The 17,515-nt window shown below is 46.7% G+C and overlaps 1 protein-coding gene across 1 annotated transcript; it reads left to right on the top strand.

Moving 5' to 3' along the window:
• The first annotated feature begins 403 nt into the window (after nucleotides 1-403).
• On the top strand, nucleotides 404-16,389 carry LOC117885348 (antigen WC1.1-like). Its single transcript, XM_034786663.1, has 10 exons — nucleotides 404-436; nucleotides 2,268-2,330; nucleotides 2,417-2,731; nucleotides 3,079-3,114; nucleotides 3,452-3,589; nucleotides 4,468-4,548; nucleotides 7,400-7,483; nucleotides 11,231-11,320; nucleotides 12,791-12,943; nucleotides 14,605-16,389. The coding sequence occupies exons 3-10, from the start codon at nucleotides 2,521-2,523 to the stop codon at nucleotides 14,727-14,729; spliced, it is 918 nt and encodes a 305-aa protein (XP_034642554.1). The 5' UTR covers nucleotides 404-436; nucleotides 2,268-2,330; nucleotides 2,417-2,520; the 3' UTR covers nucleotides 14,730-16,389.
• Nucleotides 16,390-17,515: the final 1,126 nt, after the last annotated feature.

The raw sequence follows: 17,515 nt of genomic DNA, 5'->3' as shown, positions 1-17,515 counted from the left end.
GACAGGGCGGGCAGGCTAATCAGCATGACAGGAGGCCAGGGTGGGTCCCGTCCTCCGTGTGAGCTGGAACTGCCTGGGTCAGACAGAGTGGGGCCGAGCTAAGGAGAGAGCAGGGGCCCGAGCTAAGCTGCTGGAAGCAGAGCTGCAGCCCCAAAGCCAGAGCACAGCCCAGAGAGAGCAGAGCTGCCCTGGGAGGAGAGCTGCAGCCACCAGAGCCAGAGGGGCCAGACAAGCAGCCAGGAAGCAGGTCAGAGCTGGGAGCAGAGTCACAGAAGCAGCCTGCAGAGCAGACCTGTCCTGGGGGCAGAGCTGCAGCAACCAGAGCCAGAGAGGCCAGAGACGCAGCCCAGGGAGCTGGAGGCAGAGCAGCAGCAGCAGCCCTGCTGAGGCAGAGTGGAGCTGGAGCCGGGGCTGGAGCAGTCCGGAGCTGGGTGCGGTGAGCAGCTGGGGAGAGTGAGGGGGACCCTGGGCAGTGGGCCCTGCACAGGGAGACACCTCAGCCAAGAGGCCTTGCAGGCCAGACTTGGAGGGGGATCATAACCCTGACCGGGCGGGGGCGACACTGGGAAAAAGGGTCCTGCCACCTAGAGCCTGAGAGCATGTGGCCACCGCAAGAGCAAGTGTCCGATCCACAGTGTCTCTGCAGCACAGCCTGGGCCTGAGAAGGAGGCCTGGGACCTACGAGGAACAGACTGTGAACTGCCCTGACGTTCCAGAGACACTGATTGTAATGTTCCCTGCCACAGAGCGGGGTGATGTGTTTTCCTTTAACCTTTCCCATTTTTCCTTATTCTTTTTTAAAATTAATTGTTAATTAAACAACTTGTATTTGCTTTAAATTGTATGAAATGATCAGTGGGTCAGGGAGGTGCCCAGTGCAGAGAGAGTACCCCGGAGTGGGGATACCCTAGCCCCTGTCCTGGGTGACCACAGCAGGGTTGGGGGTCGAGCCCTCCAGGAATCCTGGCCCCAGCCTTGTCGGGGTTACGAGGACTCTGCCAGAAAGGAGAGCGGAAGGGGAGTCCTCAAGGGCAGGGAGGCCTCTGGGTAAAGGAAGTGGGAGCGAGGACGCGGATCCTTTCGCTAGCCCACTTCACCGGGGTAGTGCAGAAGCCAGAAAAGTTCCCCACAATAGCGGGACCATTCCCCCGCATACACTAGGACTGACCTTTGGGGAACACCAGTAGTTACCCCTCTCCATTCTGAAAATTTACCATTTATTCCTACCCTTTGTTCCCTGTCTTTTAATCAGTTCTCAGTCCATGAAAGGATCTTCCCTCTTATCCCATGACAACTTAATTTACGTAAGAGCCTTTGGTGAGGGACCTTGTCAAAGGCTTTCTGGACATCTTAGTACACTATGTCCACTGGATCCCCCTTTTCCACATGTTTGTTGACCTCTTCAAAGAACTCTAATAGATTAGTAAAACATGATTTCCCTTTACAGAAACCATGTTGACTTTTCCCAACAATTTATGTTCTTTTATGTGTCTGACAATTTTATTCTTTACTATTGTTTCAACTAATTTGCCCGGTACTGATGTTAGACTTACTGGTCTGGAATTCCCGGGATCACCTCTATAGCCCTTTTTAAATATTGGCGTTACATTAGCTATCTTCCAGTCATTGGGTACAGAAGCTGATTTAAAGGACAGGTTACAAACCATAGTTAGTTAATAGTTTATCAATTTCACATTTGAGTTCTTTCAGAACTCTTGGGTGAATGCCATCTGGTCCCGGTGACTTGTTACTGTTAAGTTTATCAATTAATTCCAAAACCTCCTCTAGTGAAACTTCAATCTGTGACAATTCCTCAGATTTGTCACCCACAAAGGACGGCTCAGGTTGGGAAATCTCCCTAACATCCTCAGCCGTGAAGACTGAAGCAAAGAATTCATTTAGTTTCTCCACAATGACTTTATCGTCTTTAAGTGCTCCTTTTGTATCTCGATCATCAAGGGGCCCCACTGGTTGTTTAGCAGGCTTCCTGCTTCTGATGTACTTAAAAAACATTTTGTTATTACCTGAAGTGGTGCAGCTGTGCCATTGTAGCATTTCAAGTGTAAACAAATGCTTAGATATACTGTCCTGCCAGTTACATAAAGACACATGCATGCCAGCTGGGAACTGATCAAAGACTTCAAAATCCAGAGAAACACCATAAGAGCTAATTATCTAAATTACCAGATTTTAGCTTTTGACCAATTTATAAAGTGCTGCAGCACACATGCACCCAGTCCATTCACCTCAGTGTTTTATCTCCACAGGTAGGAAAGGGAAACCATCTCAGAATCCATTTGCTGAATGCCTGAACTCTGCGAGTTGCACAGGTATCTCTGCCTCTCTGTGTCTCCTTCTCAGTCTCTAACGACATTCCCAGCTGTCCCAGTAACATGTGACGTTTCTGCATTTTCAGGCCAGGAGAAGTTACGTGTCGTGGGAGGAGAGGACAGATGCTCGGGGAGAGTGGAGGTTTGGTACCGTGGCGCCTGGGGAACAGTTTGTGATGACTCCTGGGACATGGCGGATGCTAACGTTGTGTGTAAACAACTGGGCTGTGGATCTGCTGTATCTGCCCCGGGCGAGGCTGCATTTGGCGAGGGGACTGGTCCCATCTGGGTGGAGAAGGTGAACTGCAGAGGGACAGAGTCATCTCTCTGGGACTGTCCTGCCATGCCATGGGGTGAGAGTAACTGTGATCATAAGGAAGATACTGCTGTGAATTGCTCGGGTGAGTGACAGGAGATGTTTCTGCTTTGTTATATAATTTTTAAGAGAGAGCAAGCATCATAGCAGCTGGGTCCCCATTCCTGCCCACAGACCAGGCCTCCTTTTTCCTTAATGGATGGGATGTGTTGGGACTTTTTTTTATTCTAATGTGCTAAGGCATCAGACCATGTCACTTCCTTTATCCAGCACAGGCTAAGCCACTAAGCCTGGGCTGCTCTGAGGAAGATATCATGGGTGAAATGTAGGTGATGTGCAGAGGCACATGGGGACTCAGAGGAACAATCATGTAACAGCATGTCACTACCCCCTCACTCCACACTCCTACTCTCCTTCCTTTTCCCCTTGCAGGTGTGACAGAAACAACAGCTTCACCTGCTACAACAGGTAACACATTCTCTTCCAATCAAGGGTTAAATTTATCTAGTGCCAGGCTCACAGGGAGTGAGCTGGAACCTCCAGCCTGAGAAAATGAGCTTCTTTACACAGAGTGTGAAATCTAAGGGTGAATGACACCCGGGTGGGAGCTGCAGGCCGTGCTGAGGAGGACAATTCCTGTCTATTGGTTCTAGCCACCAGGGCCATGATTTAAACAGCAGCCTGTGAGCTGCCCCCATGGTGTCCCAGCCCATTACCCTGCTTCCTAGGTGGTGCAATCAGACACTGGTGAGCCCCTGACTCTCACAAAATAATCTCTCCCTGTTGCATGTTCATTTCCATCCAGCTCCCCCACGCCGCCCTCTGACCGACAGTGGGAGAGTCACGGTGCCTGTTGTCATCTGCATTATCCTGGGGGTCCTTCTCTGCCTGCTGTTAATCATTCTGGGTGTGCAGGTGCAAAGGGCCAGGGCACAGCACAGAGGTAGGTCCTGATTAGTGTCACTGTCTGAAAGTCTCTGCAATAGCAGGGAGAGCTGCAACTGTAAAGAGCTGTGGGCATTGGCAGAGCTGTGAGGGGACCTCAGGTCTATGCTAAGTCTTGTCTTATTTAATATTGTCATTGATGATCTGGCTGTAGAAATAACCAGGAGAGCAAAAACACTTTCAGATAACACTAACCTGGGTGCATTTGAGAGCAGTGGTGACAAAGAAATAATAAATAGGGGATTAGAGAGACGGTAAATATTGGCAAAAAATAGAGATCACATTTGGGAAAGTACAAGAAAGTGCATGTGAGGGAGGACACTGAACAGAGAGAATCAGTAGGAGGGAGAGTTCGAGGAAGAAGAAATGCTGGAAAAGAGCTTGGGTGATAATTGCCAAAAAATCAAAGACAATTCCAATATTTGGCACTTTTCATTTTTAAAAAGCGCAAAAACATTCACTAGTTAATGCCCACACAGTCCCTAGGCAGCATGTGTAGTACTAAGTATATATGTATGTAAGTGCTATTTTGCTCATAGCTGTAAATATCAGATTGGGAGAGGAATTATTTCAGGTGATACCAGGGAGAATAACAAAGATTAATGAGATTAATGTACAATGGGAAATTTTAGGCTAAATATGAGGAGAGACTTGTGACAGGAAACTAGCTCATGGGAACCATCATCAAAGGGTTGTTGTGGAAAGGGACATGGTCTCTGTTACCTGGCACATTCAAATGTAGACTGGACAGAGCATTGGGAATGTGCTGTACGGATCGGTCCTGGACTGGCCCCAGGGCGCAGGGCTGGATGATCTAATAGGGTTTCCTATCTATAGTTTCTATGACCTTCTGCAAACATTGTCCTTTTTTTTCAGGTGCCACAAGACCCTCAGATCCCGTGTATGAGGAGATTGATTATAACCTGATGGGAGAGAAGCAGATATTGGGTCACTCAGGTATGTGTGTCTCATTCCTACTGAACTTTCCATCTTGAGGCCATGACCCACAGCTAGATATCCTCAGCCACCAGCTCTGTGAACCCTGGACTGCTGTGGGCCAGTTACTGAACTCACGTAGATACAGCGATGGATTAGCCACTGGACCAACGGCAGGGCCGGCTTTAGCAGATGCGGGGTCCCACGCCGGGACGCGAATTGTCTCGCGCCCCCCCACCCCAACTCCGACCCAGCCCCGCTCTGACTCCGCCCCCTTCCTGTCCCATTGGATCCCTCCCCAAATATCCGCCCTGGCCCCGTGTCTTCCTCAAGCACGCCTGCATTCCTCCTCCTCACCCCTCCCTCCCAGGCTTGTGCTGATGAGCTGTATGGCGGCGCAAGCGCTGGAGGGAGGGGGGAGAAGCAGGACGCGGCTTTTTTTTTTTTTTCCCTGCTCCGCTGGCAGCCCCGGACGTTGCGGGGCCCTCTTAGACGCGGGGCCCCATTCCGGGGAATCGGCCGAATCGGCTTAAAGCCGGCCCTTACCAACGGGGCCTGTGCCCAGGGTCCCCGGACAATTGGTCCCACACCTGCTCCGCCTGCCTCTCCTGCCAGGGAGCGGGATCAGGGTGCAGGGCGTGCCTCACCCCGTATGCCTGCCCGGCACTCCTGCCAGGGAGAGGGGGAAGCCCCCACAACCTGACCCTGCTTCTCGGCAGGAGCGCCAGGGGCAGGGGACTACTGATAGAAGTAGCTCTGTCCCAGGGCCCCACAAAACAGTAATCCGCATCTGGTCAGGTGAGCCCCCTCCCCAGCTAGTCCCATCTGCCCATCTTGTAGCCTTGCAGTGTAACTAATTGTGAGTCAGCAACATGACTGTCTCTGGGCCCAGGCTATAGCATCATTTGAAAACTGCTGGAGCAGGGGATGTTCTGTGCCCCCCTCCCACCACAGCCTCTGGTCTGCTGGATTGGCTCCCTCCTGCCCTGGGATCAGAGAGATCAGCCCAGGAGATGTGGGTAACTTTGAGTCATGGACCTTTCAACCTTTGTGCCATTTTGACTCAATATCAATCAGTTGGGAACATGCTACTTTCAGTTTAGGACATTGTGAGGCTCTCTTGAGCATGGTAAGTGCATCCAGTTGGTCACAGGCTGTGATTCTGGGAGGGGAGGGGCCTAATCTTTCAACAATGTGGGAGTGTCAGGGTTCCCCCCTCACTCTGAACTCTGGGGTACAGATGTGGGGACCTGCATGAAAGACTCCCTAAGCTTATATTCTACCAGCTTAGGTTAAAACTTCTCCAAGGCACACATTTCTTTCCTTGTCCTTGGACGGTATATTGCTGCCACCACCAAGTGATTTACACAAAAATTCAGGGAAGGGTCACTTGGAGTCCCTATCCCGCCGCCATATATCCCCCCAAGCCCCTTCACCCCCTTTCCTGGGGAGGCTTGAGACTAAAATACCAACCAGTTGCCTTAGCAACATGAGCTCAACCAGACTCTTTATTTTAGGACCTTGAAATCAATCAGGTTCTTAAAAAAAGAACTTTATTATAAAGAAAAAAGAAAAAGAATCGCACCTGTAAAATCAGGATGGAAGGTAACTTTACAGGGTAATAAAAAAATTGAAAACACAGAGGATTCCCCTCTGGGCTCAACTTCACAGTTACAAAAACAGGAATGAAACTACCTCTGTAGCACAGTGAAATTCACAAGCCGAAACAAGAAATAACCTAACACATCTCCTTGCCCTACTCACAGTTTCTGTGGTTTTAGATGGATTATTCCAGGTATATATTTCAGGAGGTATTGTACCTGCTTGTCTTCTCCCTCCATCTGGAGAGGGAACAACATACAGAACAACAGACAAATCCTTATTGTATTCTAGAGTTAAGTTCCAACAAGCTTGTCTTTTGACCCTCATTATGTAGTTAAAATAAGGATTTCTCTTATCTATGCCTTAACTAATTATTTTACTTAAAACATAGCTACGCAAAAACACTAACCAATCATTTGCACTATACGGGGTTCACAGAAGTGAGCATGTGTGCTATTCCATGCTATAACAAAACTAGCTTTGGTCGTTGTGTCAGTTTCTTTACTGAACGCTGAAAGTAGTGTCTGTTGACTGTTTAGGTGTATTTTTAATGTGGCTATCTTGTTTTTCCTTAATTCTGATTCAGAAGGGTATTTAGATGAAAATTTATTGTGATTCGTTTCAGAATGACTTTTCAAGTTGCTCGCTTCGATGCATTGCAGATAAGGCCCAGGGGTTTCCCACCTTTAACAGTGAATCAGAATCTTCCTCCCATTCTGACTTAAAACTTTGGTTTTCTTCTTCATACTTGTGTTTCTTACAATCTGAAGATATCATTGTTATCCACGAAATTAATGTAGGGTTAAAACTTAAATCTAAAACTATTCAAATGTGACATATGAACAGTAAACACTGCCTGTATTCTGTGGAATGCAGGGAGATCACGAGCACTCGAGGTCCACACAGCACAACTTTTGAATACAGAATGATGCAATTTCCTGATATAATGCACATATGAGTGAGAGCTTCTCTTTCTATCAATCTCACTCTCACTATCGGGTTTACTCAGTAGGAGTGAAAACCAATTTTGAAATTCTTTCACCAATTTGTATAGCCTTTTTAAAAAATTGGTGTTAATATTAATTTTAGCCACAACTTGTGTTAGACCGTAGTTTCTCCACGAGCTGCACTTTAACTGTAGAAGAGCCATGGTTTGGCTATGCCTGGAATATATGGATGCTGTAAATCCTGCTCTAGGACCCGGGTGCATCAGCCAGCAGTCAGTTTAGCTGCTCTCACTGTGATAACATCTCATTTGTTGTCTCTCCAGTCTCTTATGCAGAGGATTCAGTGACGAAGCTGCAGTATTACACCGGGGACAGTGAGGGGGGAAGCGATTCTGGATCAGAACGAGGTAATGGGGTAAGGTGGCATACAAAGAAAAATACTCAAATCTGGTTGGAGAATTTAATTTCCACGTCACTTTCTGTAAAGGCCATCATTTCCCTTTACTCGATTTCATGGCCCAGCACTGATTGTATCCCTTCTGATGGGATCGGATTTAACCAGACTTTCAAATATTTCTGATGAATCCTGTGATGGAAATATGTGATCAAATTCTGGCCCTTCCTGTGTGCAGTTCATGGTACCCTCCCCCGCGGGAGGACCTGCAAGAAATGGGGCCCAGGAATATTTGCTTGCAATAGAAGAATCTGAATTTCATATCTGACACTGAGCATTAAACAAAACCCTAATCTGTGCCCATGGTCTTACCCACCTGCTGCCATGGCATGAACACAAGCCCAAATCACAATCTAGCCTATATAAACTAAGAGACTTTACACCATGTTTATAGAGTTTATTGGGGAGAGGGATAGCTCAGTGGTTTGAGCATTGGCCTGCTAAACCCAGGGTTGTGAGTTCAATCCTTGAAGGGGCCACTTGGGGATCTAGGGCAAAATCAGTACTTGGTCCTGCTAGTGAAGGCAGGGGGCTGGACTCGATAACCTTTCAAGGTCCCTTCCAGTTCTAGGAGATGGGATATCTCCATTAATTATTATTATTATAGTTCAGTTGGATTCACAAAGGTCAGTTCTGGTGTAGCAGCTACTGTCAGTATGTCCAGTGTTAGCTCAGCACCAACACAGATCCAGATCCCATGGAAGGACTTGACAATATTGCTATTGGATTCAGTGGGGATGGGCCCCAAAATATTTGTGAGAAATTAAAGGTTGCTGTGACATTGCACCCCATATTCTTCATAGTGATATTATTATAATATGATTATGGCATAATTATGATGAATTTTGTACAAGACAGGTCATGTAAGGTGTCATTGGAAAAGTTATGATTTGCTGAATATGATTATCCTATTTGTATACATGTATCATTTTTGTATCTGAAGTTATAAATATTGACTATGGATCTGTATTGGGCTTACTCTGGAACACACCTACAGCCAGCCTTTCAGGTATTACAGTGAAGAAGACAGACAGTGCCAATGGCTCATCAACAAAGACAATAGGCTGTGGAATGGCTTAAACTTCCTGAGAACGCTCCAGACAGCCTGTTAGTAATGGCTGCTGTGACTCAGAAAGATATGCAAGGGCATGTGACTAAGCCATATGACACTGGACTCCATTTTGGGATGTCAGTATTTTTCCAAAAACTGGCCTGGGAACCAAGATTAAAACATATAGCTCCTGCCATATGCTAAATCTATAGAAGGCAAGAAGTGACATCATCCATGGTTCTTCACTCCCAACACAAGAAGACTCCTAAAGGAACAAAAGACTGAACTGGGGGAAGAGCTGGACCCAGACTAAAGGGATTTCTAGCCTGTGTATGAAAACCTGAGGATTCCTAGCTGTAAAGCAAGTGCAGCTTGTACCTTGAGAGTCTGTAAGCCTGCCTTTATCATCAGTCAGGATGAGAGATTGTTAAGTCAAATCCTATCCTTCTAGTACAGGGGTCGGCAACCTTTCAGAAGCAGTGTGGCGAGTCTTCATTTATTCACTCTAATTTAAGGTTTCGCGTGCCAGTAATACATTTTAACATTTTTAGAAGGTCTCTTTCTATAAGTCTATAATATATAACTAAACTATTGTTGTATGTAAAGTAAATAAGGTTTTTAAAATGTTTAAGAAGCTTCATTTAAAATTAAATTAAAATGCAGAGCCCCCCAGACCGGTGGCCAGGACCCGGCAGTGTGAGTGCGACTGAAAATCAGCTCGCATGCCGCCTTTGGCACGCATGCCATAGATTGCCTACCCCTGTTCTAGTATGTTAAGCTTAGTTTGCATTTTTGTTTATTTGCTAGGTAATCTGATTTGATCTGTTTGTTATCACGTATAATCACTTAAAATCTATCTTTTCTAGTTAGTAAACTTGATTTTTCTTTATCTAAATGAGTGAGTTGGAATGAAGTGCTTGGAAATCTTAGCTCAAGGAGAAAAGGCTGTTGCATTTCCTCTGCACATGGAGGGGGAGGCAAACTGGATAATAAATTCATACTGGTCGGGGTTTTGACCAGGGCAGGACGATACAGCTCTGGGGTCATAGACTGGAATGTTGTCAGTTGTTTTGGCTGTAGCCTCTCTATTGTTGGTGTGACGGGTTGGATCACAGAATCCCCCTTGGGAGCTGCCACCCGATGTGCCAAGACTACTTCTACCCCTGCCTTCCCTGCCAGCTCGGGACTCCAGCACCCTGTCTTGCTGAGCCACACACTCCTGTTTGCTCCAACAAAGACCCAAGGTCTGAATTACTTGCCCCAAAAGCTGCAGGTTTACCTGAAAGCAGCTCACAGAAGTGTTCTTGTCTTTAACACCCAGATGCCCAACTCCCAATGGGGTCTAAACCCAAATAAATCCATTTTACCCTGTATAAAGCTTATGCAGGGTAAACTCATAAATTGTTCACCCTCTATAACACTGCTAGAGAGATATGCACAGTTGTTTGCTCCCCCAGGTATTATTACATACTCTGAGTTAATTAATAAGTAAAAAGTGATTTTATTAAATACAGAAAGTAGGATTTAAGTGGTTCCAAGTAGTAACAGACAGAACAAAGTAAGTCACCAAGCAAAATAAAATAAAATGTGCAAATCTATGTCTAATCAAACTGAATATAGATAATCTCACCCTCAGAGATGCTTCAGTAAGTTTTTTCTCAGACTGGACCCCTTCCAGGCCTGGGCACAATTCTTTCCCCTGGTACAGCTCTTGTTCCAGCTCAGGTGGGAGCTAGGGGCTTCTTCATGATGGCTCCTCTCTTTAGCCAGCTGAAGACAAAATGGAGGGGTCTCCCCAGGGTTTAAATAGACTTTCTCTTGTGGGTGGAGACCCCCTCCTCAATCCTATGCAAAGTCCAGCTCCAAGATGGAGTTTAGGAGTCACCTGGGCAAGTCACATGTGCAAGTCACATGTCCATGCATGATTCATAGTTTTTACAGGTAGCATCCATTGTCCTCAAGTAGACTTCTTATTGGATTGGAGCATTCCAAGATCCATTGTCCTTTAAGTGTTTCTGGATTAGGTAATTCATTTCAACATTCCTTTCTCCAGGAACTGACCAAATGCTCTACTAAGGTTATTTAGAAATGAAGCCAGTTCACAGCCAACATTCATAACATCGAATACAAAAATGATACATGAATACAAATAGGATTAATACATTCAGTAGATCATAACCTTTATGGCATATGTAGCATAAAACACATTCTAAGCTTATTTCCATAAAGCCTTATGGGAGGTACCGTCACAGTTGGTTCATACAGTGGCTGGTCAGAGAGCCTGCATGTAACTGCAGCTGGGTGTGTCCCTACCTGTGTGAATGCTGGTGGAAGTGTAGGACTGGGAGTGGGTCTGCAGCTTGTCACAGCAACAGTGTGAGATGGAGCCCAGGCAGGTGAGTCAGAGGGCTCAGTGGTACCCCAGTTCCAGGTAGCACCCTGGGGGGAACCTGTCACAGTGACACCACTCCTAATTTACAGAATGTCCGTGACTTTCCCTTTTCTCCTTGATCACCCTGTGACTTCTCCTACAAACGCCAGGATAAATAGCCTGGACTCCAATGCAACAGGCACTTAATGGGGAACTAGAAACCTGCTCAGGAACTGGGTGTGTTCAGAGTGAGCTGAGTGTTGTGTTCACTGTTCCAGAGGGAGCTTCCCCTGGGGCGTCTCAGTTGGATTACGATAACGTGGAGGAGCCTGCATTGAATGATGATCCCCAGACTCCGGACGACCAAGGTGAGGAGTGAATCTGCCTTCTGGGACCAGTGTTAGCCCAGGAAAAAGCTAATAATATTGTCTTTGTGGAGACAAAAATTGCGTCTTATGGGTTTGCTCTTGTAAGGTGCTGAGCATCTTCCGTCCTGCTGCGATCAATGGGAGCTCAGAGTGCTCAGCACTTCACAGGATCAAGCCTTCTGCAAGCAACTGTTTGACAAACTCTTCTCCCATAAAACATGGCTGTGTGCACTGTTTAGTCCAGAGATGCACTGAGAAGACCAAGAAATAGCAAAGCATGTGGAATAGAGGCACATTAGCCAACCAGTGTGACTCTAGAAGAAGCTTGTTCTCCCCCTGCCCATGCTGCCTGATTCTAGTCACTGATCCCTGGCCCTCACTTTCATATGCACTAGCATTACTCACAATATTAGGGGACAATCTCTCTGAGCACAGCCCTCTGATCTGCAGTAACGGTCCCTTTCCACCATTCCTGCCTGTGCTGAGTTCACTGATCTAGACTTGAGTTTCACATGCACTGTGATAGGTGAAGGGATGTACAGATTTCACACACAGACCCATATCTTGTCCTGAACTGGTGGTGCAGCTTCCAGAGACTGCAGATTGAGGATGGTTTATGGGCCAGACTAGTTCAGGGAAATAGAACAAAACAAGCTTTTAACCATAATTGAAAATTTAGGAAGTGGGTGATAAACAGAACAAATTAAAGTGTCATTTATCTGTTACTAATTACTAATTGATATATAATTAGTATAATAACAAATTACAGTGAAGAAATCTTCCTGTGACATAGACCCTACCCCCAGCCATCTCTTTCCAGATCTCCCACATCCCCACCTGGGTCTGCTTTAGGTTCCGTCCAGCAATTTACAGACACATCAAGTCTTAAAATGTGTCAGATAAATGTGACCTGTATAAAATTCCTCTGACACTGAAGTTGTGGGGGGAGAAGGGGACTTTTGATCTCTTATCATTGTGGGAGTGTTAGTACCTCAGGGCCCTTCCTACCTGGTGTATAATTTATTTCTCTATTCAGTGGAAGGTCTCTTCTCATTACCATCACCATCAGGGCCGGTGCAACCACTAGGCGAACTAGGCGGCTGCCTAGAGCGCCTAGTGGTTGAGGGTGCCTAAAAGCCCGCTCAGGCGAGGAAGTCGAGTGGAGGTGAGCTGGGGCGGGGTGGCGCGGGGAGGACCACCCGCAGTAACGGGGGGGGTGGTGCACAGGGGAACCGCTCCCTGCCCCAGATCACCTCCACTCTGCCTCCTCCGCTGAGCACACAGCCCCCGCTCTAATTCTCCTCCAATCGGCACCACAAGCCTGGGCAGGGAGGAGAATTAGAGCGGCGCTNAGGAGGAGGGGGGCGGGGTTAGCTGGGTGGGGTGGTGGCGCAAGGTGGAAGTTTCGCCTAGGGCGCGAAACTTCCTTGCACTGGCCCTGATTACCATTAATTCCTGTCTCTTTTTCAGAGGGCGATGCCTTGCCTGGAGATGTCCCAGGGGATGGTTATGACGATGTCAGAGAAGTTTCTGACCCTGAACATGATCCTGGTTCAGGGCAGTGTGCCCGGGAAGTTACTTGGGCCCCTCGGGTGAATGACAGGAACAGGGATTCACAGAGAGGTAAGTGGGGAAAAGCCCTGTTGTAATTCTTGCAGTTTGATTGCTAGTCTCATTATGGCTTGGTCTACACTACAGACTTAGGTCAATGTAAGGCAGTTATACGCGGTTTTCGCTTTATGCGCTAACCTCGGAATGGAACCCCCGCGTAAGATGAGACTTGCCTGTATTGTTAAACTAACCTTCTCAGCTGTATTCCCACCCTGACTTCTGCTACTCCCACTCAAACTCCCCTGTTAGCAGCCCTGTTTGCTGCCTCCTGCACCGGCCCTGGTTAATTGGACTGAAATACATGATGATTCCTAGATAAGGCCCTAATCCTACAAACAGTGGAGCCCACTTGTCACTCTCATCACATGAATATTCTCACTGACTCAAGGGTGACACCAGCCTCTTCCTGGTGGGGGGACTGAGGTGAGCCAGACAGAAACCTGGGGGGGCTGTGCTCCTCCTCACCATGAGGTATCACCCCTCTCTGTGGCCCTGCCCCCTCTGTGGCCCTGCCCCCTGGCCAGGTTGCAGGCTGGAAGCCAGAGCCAGGCAGTGACAGGCACTGGCTGATTGCAGCCGTTAAAAGCTGTCCAGGCAGGGGGACCTGGCTCTGGGCTAACAGAGGCCTTGGAGGGTGGGGCCCAGGAGCCTGGGCCAGAGCAGGTCAGTCTAGGCCACTATGAGGAGCCCTGGACCATCCACCTGCCCTGGATGATGCATCTCGGCAGGCAGGGACATGGGCTGGGGGCTGCTGTTGGGCACCCCGGCACCCGGCCCAGGCTTACTTCTCTGCTGATGCTGGAGCTGGGCACCCAGCCAGCAGCCGCCACTCTCTCCGCTCTGCCTAGTCAACTGGAGAGTGGCAGCTGCTACTGGGTGGCTATGGGGATGCTAAGACAAATTTTGGGGTGGCTATAGCCCCTGCAAGCTCCACCCTAGTGCCAACTTCAGTGGGACTGTCCAGATCAGCAAAGTTATATGAGTGGATTTGCAGGATCAGGGTCCAAAAAAGGTTGCAGTGCCCTGGATGGTAATGGGAAGAGCAGGGCCCTGCGATGGGGTTAGTTAGTGGCCTGGCTTCAGTTTTGAAATCACTCTCTTCAATATGCAAATGGACCCAATTGTACCAGAGCACCTCACAGTCTGATGCTGAGGGCTGAGCTCCCACTTTGCACCTCAGAGGAAAGTGGGTTGGGATGAAATGTGCATTTCATTGTACTTGATGAGAATAACATGCAAACGTGTATTGTGTGGGCAGGATGAACTGTATGACATCCTCCCCTTTTGGGTTCTTTGCCATTGCATGTCCCCTGGGGTAGGGGCCCTGCCCTGCTCCTCCCCACCAGGTCTCACCTGGCAGATGTCCCCTTAGGGACTATGCCAGCCATCGGGAGTTAAGCAGCCCCGACTGAAGCATTAGGGAGGTGTCACCAAGCCACTGACATTCCCACACTTCTGCACCCGTCAGATCTCAGCATGGAGAGAATCTACTCCCAGATGTTTTCTTTATGGAACAGAATGACATAATGGATTAAACTTGTCAGAATCCCAATCAGAGGAACAGAGGGAATAATTCACAGCCCGTACTATAGGCTGCTCACCCATGTTAGGTGAGTGCACACAGGTGTAGAATAGATATATTGGCTGTAATGTGCCTCCTTTGATATTTTCAGATTGGAATCTGCACTCCCTAAGAAGTGAAGGGGCCTCAGGGACTGAGAGAGACGGCCCATTCCCGCCTCCTGGAGACCCGGGTTATGACGACGTTGAAGCTGGCGTCCCTGAGACATCAATATAAGAATGACTGAGTTCCGATCAAATATCCTGTGAGGATGTAAATGCTGTATGATTAAACTCTTTCTCTCCTAAATACTAACTGGGCATGGAGGCATCAGAGATAGTCCCTGCCATGGATCTAGTTCAGATACCTTTTATATTGGGGTTTTATGTAGTTGCAAGAAATATAAGTGTGACTGAGACAGGGTCTGTGATTTTCCCTGTAATTTCTCATTGATCAGATTGCCTGGAACTTGTCCTGCTTTTTTATTCCTAATATTTTCTTCATCGTGAATTTTTCCTTTTTCATATTGAATCCTTTTTAAAAGTTTATTCCAGGAACGATGCTTCTTTCACAAGGTGCATAAGAGATCATAAGAGAGTGAGATGGAGTCTGAACCACCAAAAAATAATAATTGCAAAATATCACCTCTCGGTATTGCAGGTTGTTCAATAGGGTACTGGATGGAGAATGAACGTTCCGTCCGTTGTGTGGTAATGGTTAAAAACCCAGCAACAGAATAATTCTAACTCCAGAGATGGCCCTAACCGCCATCCAAACTCCAGACTTTCCTTTAAAATCCAGGAGGATAAATGGACATTATTTATAGGAACCTTAATGCACACACACAATTAGATAGCAGTTAAAAGATACCCCCCGTCCCATCCTCTCCTCGTCTCCTCTATACAAATTCATATACTATGCCCATTACTGTAGCATTGGAGCATCTTTCAGTGGTGCATTAAGTGTAAGGACCTTCATCTTTGGTTTATACTGATTTTTTAATGAACATTTGCTGAGTTTTACAAAAATCGTTATTCCATTTTTAACAATTTTTACCCAAATTTAGATGTGCTGGAACTCCATCTCCCTGCTCCAGGAGAAATGGGTGACCCAGGTTACCAAGCCACCATCTCTCCTTCCAGAGTGGGAAGCCAAAAGCACTGGAACAACTTGAGTGGTAGTGTATGTACTGGTGTCAATCCCACAACCACCACACACCACATATATATTACCAACTTTACAGATAGTGCAGATTGTCATCAGCAGTGAAAGCAAAATAAAGGTATTTAACTACTTTTTATGATAAAATGGGTTGATAACAAAAAACTGTATCTGCTTACATTTCAGAACAGAGGATGAAGGAGGCTTGAAAGTTAAAAAACAAATAGACAAAAAAAAATCCTAGGAGAAGAGAGTCATATTTCCCTGATATTTCCCCAGAAAACTGCCAAGTTAATTTTTTCTACTGATTTTCCACCATTGTTTAATTTTTGAAATAAACACTGAGATATTCCCCAGAAACTTCAAACAAAATAAAAACCTAAAAACAAGGTCCTTAATTAAGTGACATTATTGTCTTTCATCATGTGTGTTCATTCTGCCTCCATCCTGTGATCCAGGGAGCCAATGGGCAGAGGGAACACCATACCAGAACTCTCGAGGCCTGACACTCTCATTGCCCCAATTCACTCATCTAATCTGTATCTAAAAGGTGTTGTGTAAGATGTTCTATGCAAACTGCTAACATGCTGCTCATTAATATAATGCATTGATGTATGTACGGGTGCTGTATAAAGAACTAGAGATGTGTGCTGGAAGTATATTTCTAAAATGTGTTTGGCAGACCGTGCCTAAGCGCTGCCTTTCTCAAATAAAGGAATGTGTTTTTGCAGTTTGACTGTGTCTCCAGTGTAAATTAAGCAAGGTGTGACTTAAGACAATGAAAAGGACATTTACAAGCAAGGTAGACAAAGCCATCATGGGGGGAATTGACCAATTAACCATCTTGATGGGGGATGGAGGGATACACTCCCAGAAAACCTCCCTACCTCTTGAAACAGGGTCAGTGGACTTTGAGAAGATATAAACAGAGGCAAAAAGTTGTTTTGTCATCCATCCCAGGCAACAGGTCACAGCACCTTCAAGCCTATGACAGTTGCGTCCTGTGGTGTGGGGGACCAGGGATGCTGATGACTTGATATAAGTTAGGAAACTGATCAGGCAAAGATTGTAACTTGCTAGAATTAAATTTCAGTCACTTGAAAGTATGTTTTATTTGTAACCTTTCCTATCTGTTATTTGTAATCACTCCAACCTATGCCCTTATTAATAAACATTTTTTTTGTTTGATTACAGAAACATCTCAGAGTTGTGCCTTAAGTTGAAGCGCGGGTTTTCAGCCAAACTATCGGGGTGCTGTGTGTACTCTGTCTCTTTGGAGGCAGGGAATGCAATAATTTATGTGAGGGTACAGTGAGAGGGACTGGGCACTGCAGAGGAGACGATTTGGGGAGTCTTGGGACTGGAAGGGTGACGTTGGTGTCACCCTCCAAGGAGTAAACAGGGTGGTGGAAGCCAGGGTGAGGCCACTGTGCTGTAATCAGGCTGCTGGTGTCAGGGCCCTGAGCCAAAACTGCACAGGACAGAGACACCCAGGGTTACAGGACAGACCCCTTACTGGTCTGAGTGAAACCCCAAAATGTCAGAAAAGTGACAAGTGAAAAGTGTTAGTCAAGTGACATTATTTTCTGTCATCATGTGTGATTCATTCTCCCTCTTCCCCTAGGGGCAAAAGCACATATGGATTTTTATGGAGGGTTACAGGCAGTTATTGGTGGTTTTGTTTCATGATGTGCTACAAGCTTCTGTTAGTGAAGACAGATTGAAGTAGCCCCCTGGCAAGTGGAACGGAAAGAGTTTTCAGGTGATTTTTTTTAGATCCTGTGGGAGTTTGTTCTAGAGTCTTTGATCAGCCCACCCACCCCCGAAAACTGTCTGTTGCACATATGAGCTTTCCCCTTGCC

Source organism: Trachemys scripta, chromosome 1 (genome assembly GCF_013100865.1).
Source record: "Trachemys scripta elegans isolate TJP31775 chromosome 1, CAS_Tse_1.0, whole genome shotgun sequence".
NCBI lineage: Eukaryota > Metazoa > Chordata > Testudines > Emydidae > Trachemys > Trachemys scripta.
The sequence above is the reverse complement of the archived record's forward strand: the minus strand, read 5'-3'. Positions and strand labels throughout refer to the sequence as shown.

Coding starts and splice junctions, on each gene's coding strand:
- LOC117885348 (XM_034786663.1), top strand. CDS start 2,521: ATGGCGGATGCTAACGTTGTGTGTAAACAACTGGGCTGTGGATCTGCT. Junction 3,590..4,467: donor GGCCAGGGCACAGCACAGAG/GTAGGTCCTGAT, acceptor CTTTTTTTTCAG/GTGCCACAAGACCCTCAGAT. Junction 12,944..14,604: donor GAACAGGGATTCACAGAGAG/GTAAGTGGGGAA, acceptor TGATATTTTCAG/ATTGGAATCTGCACTCCCTA.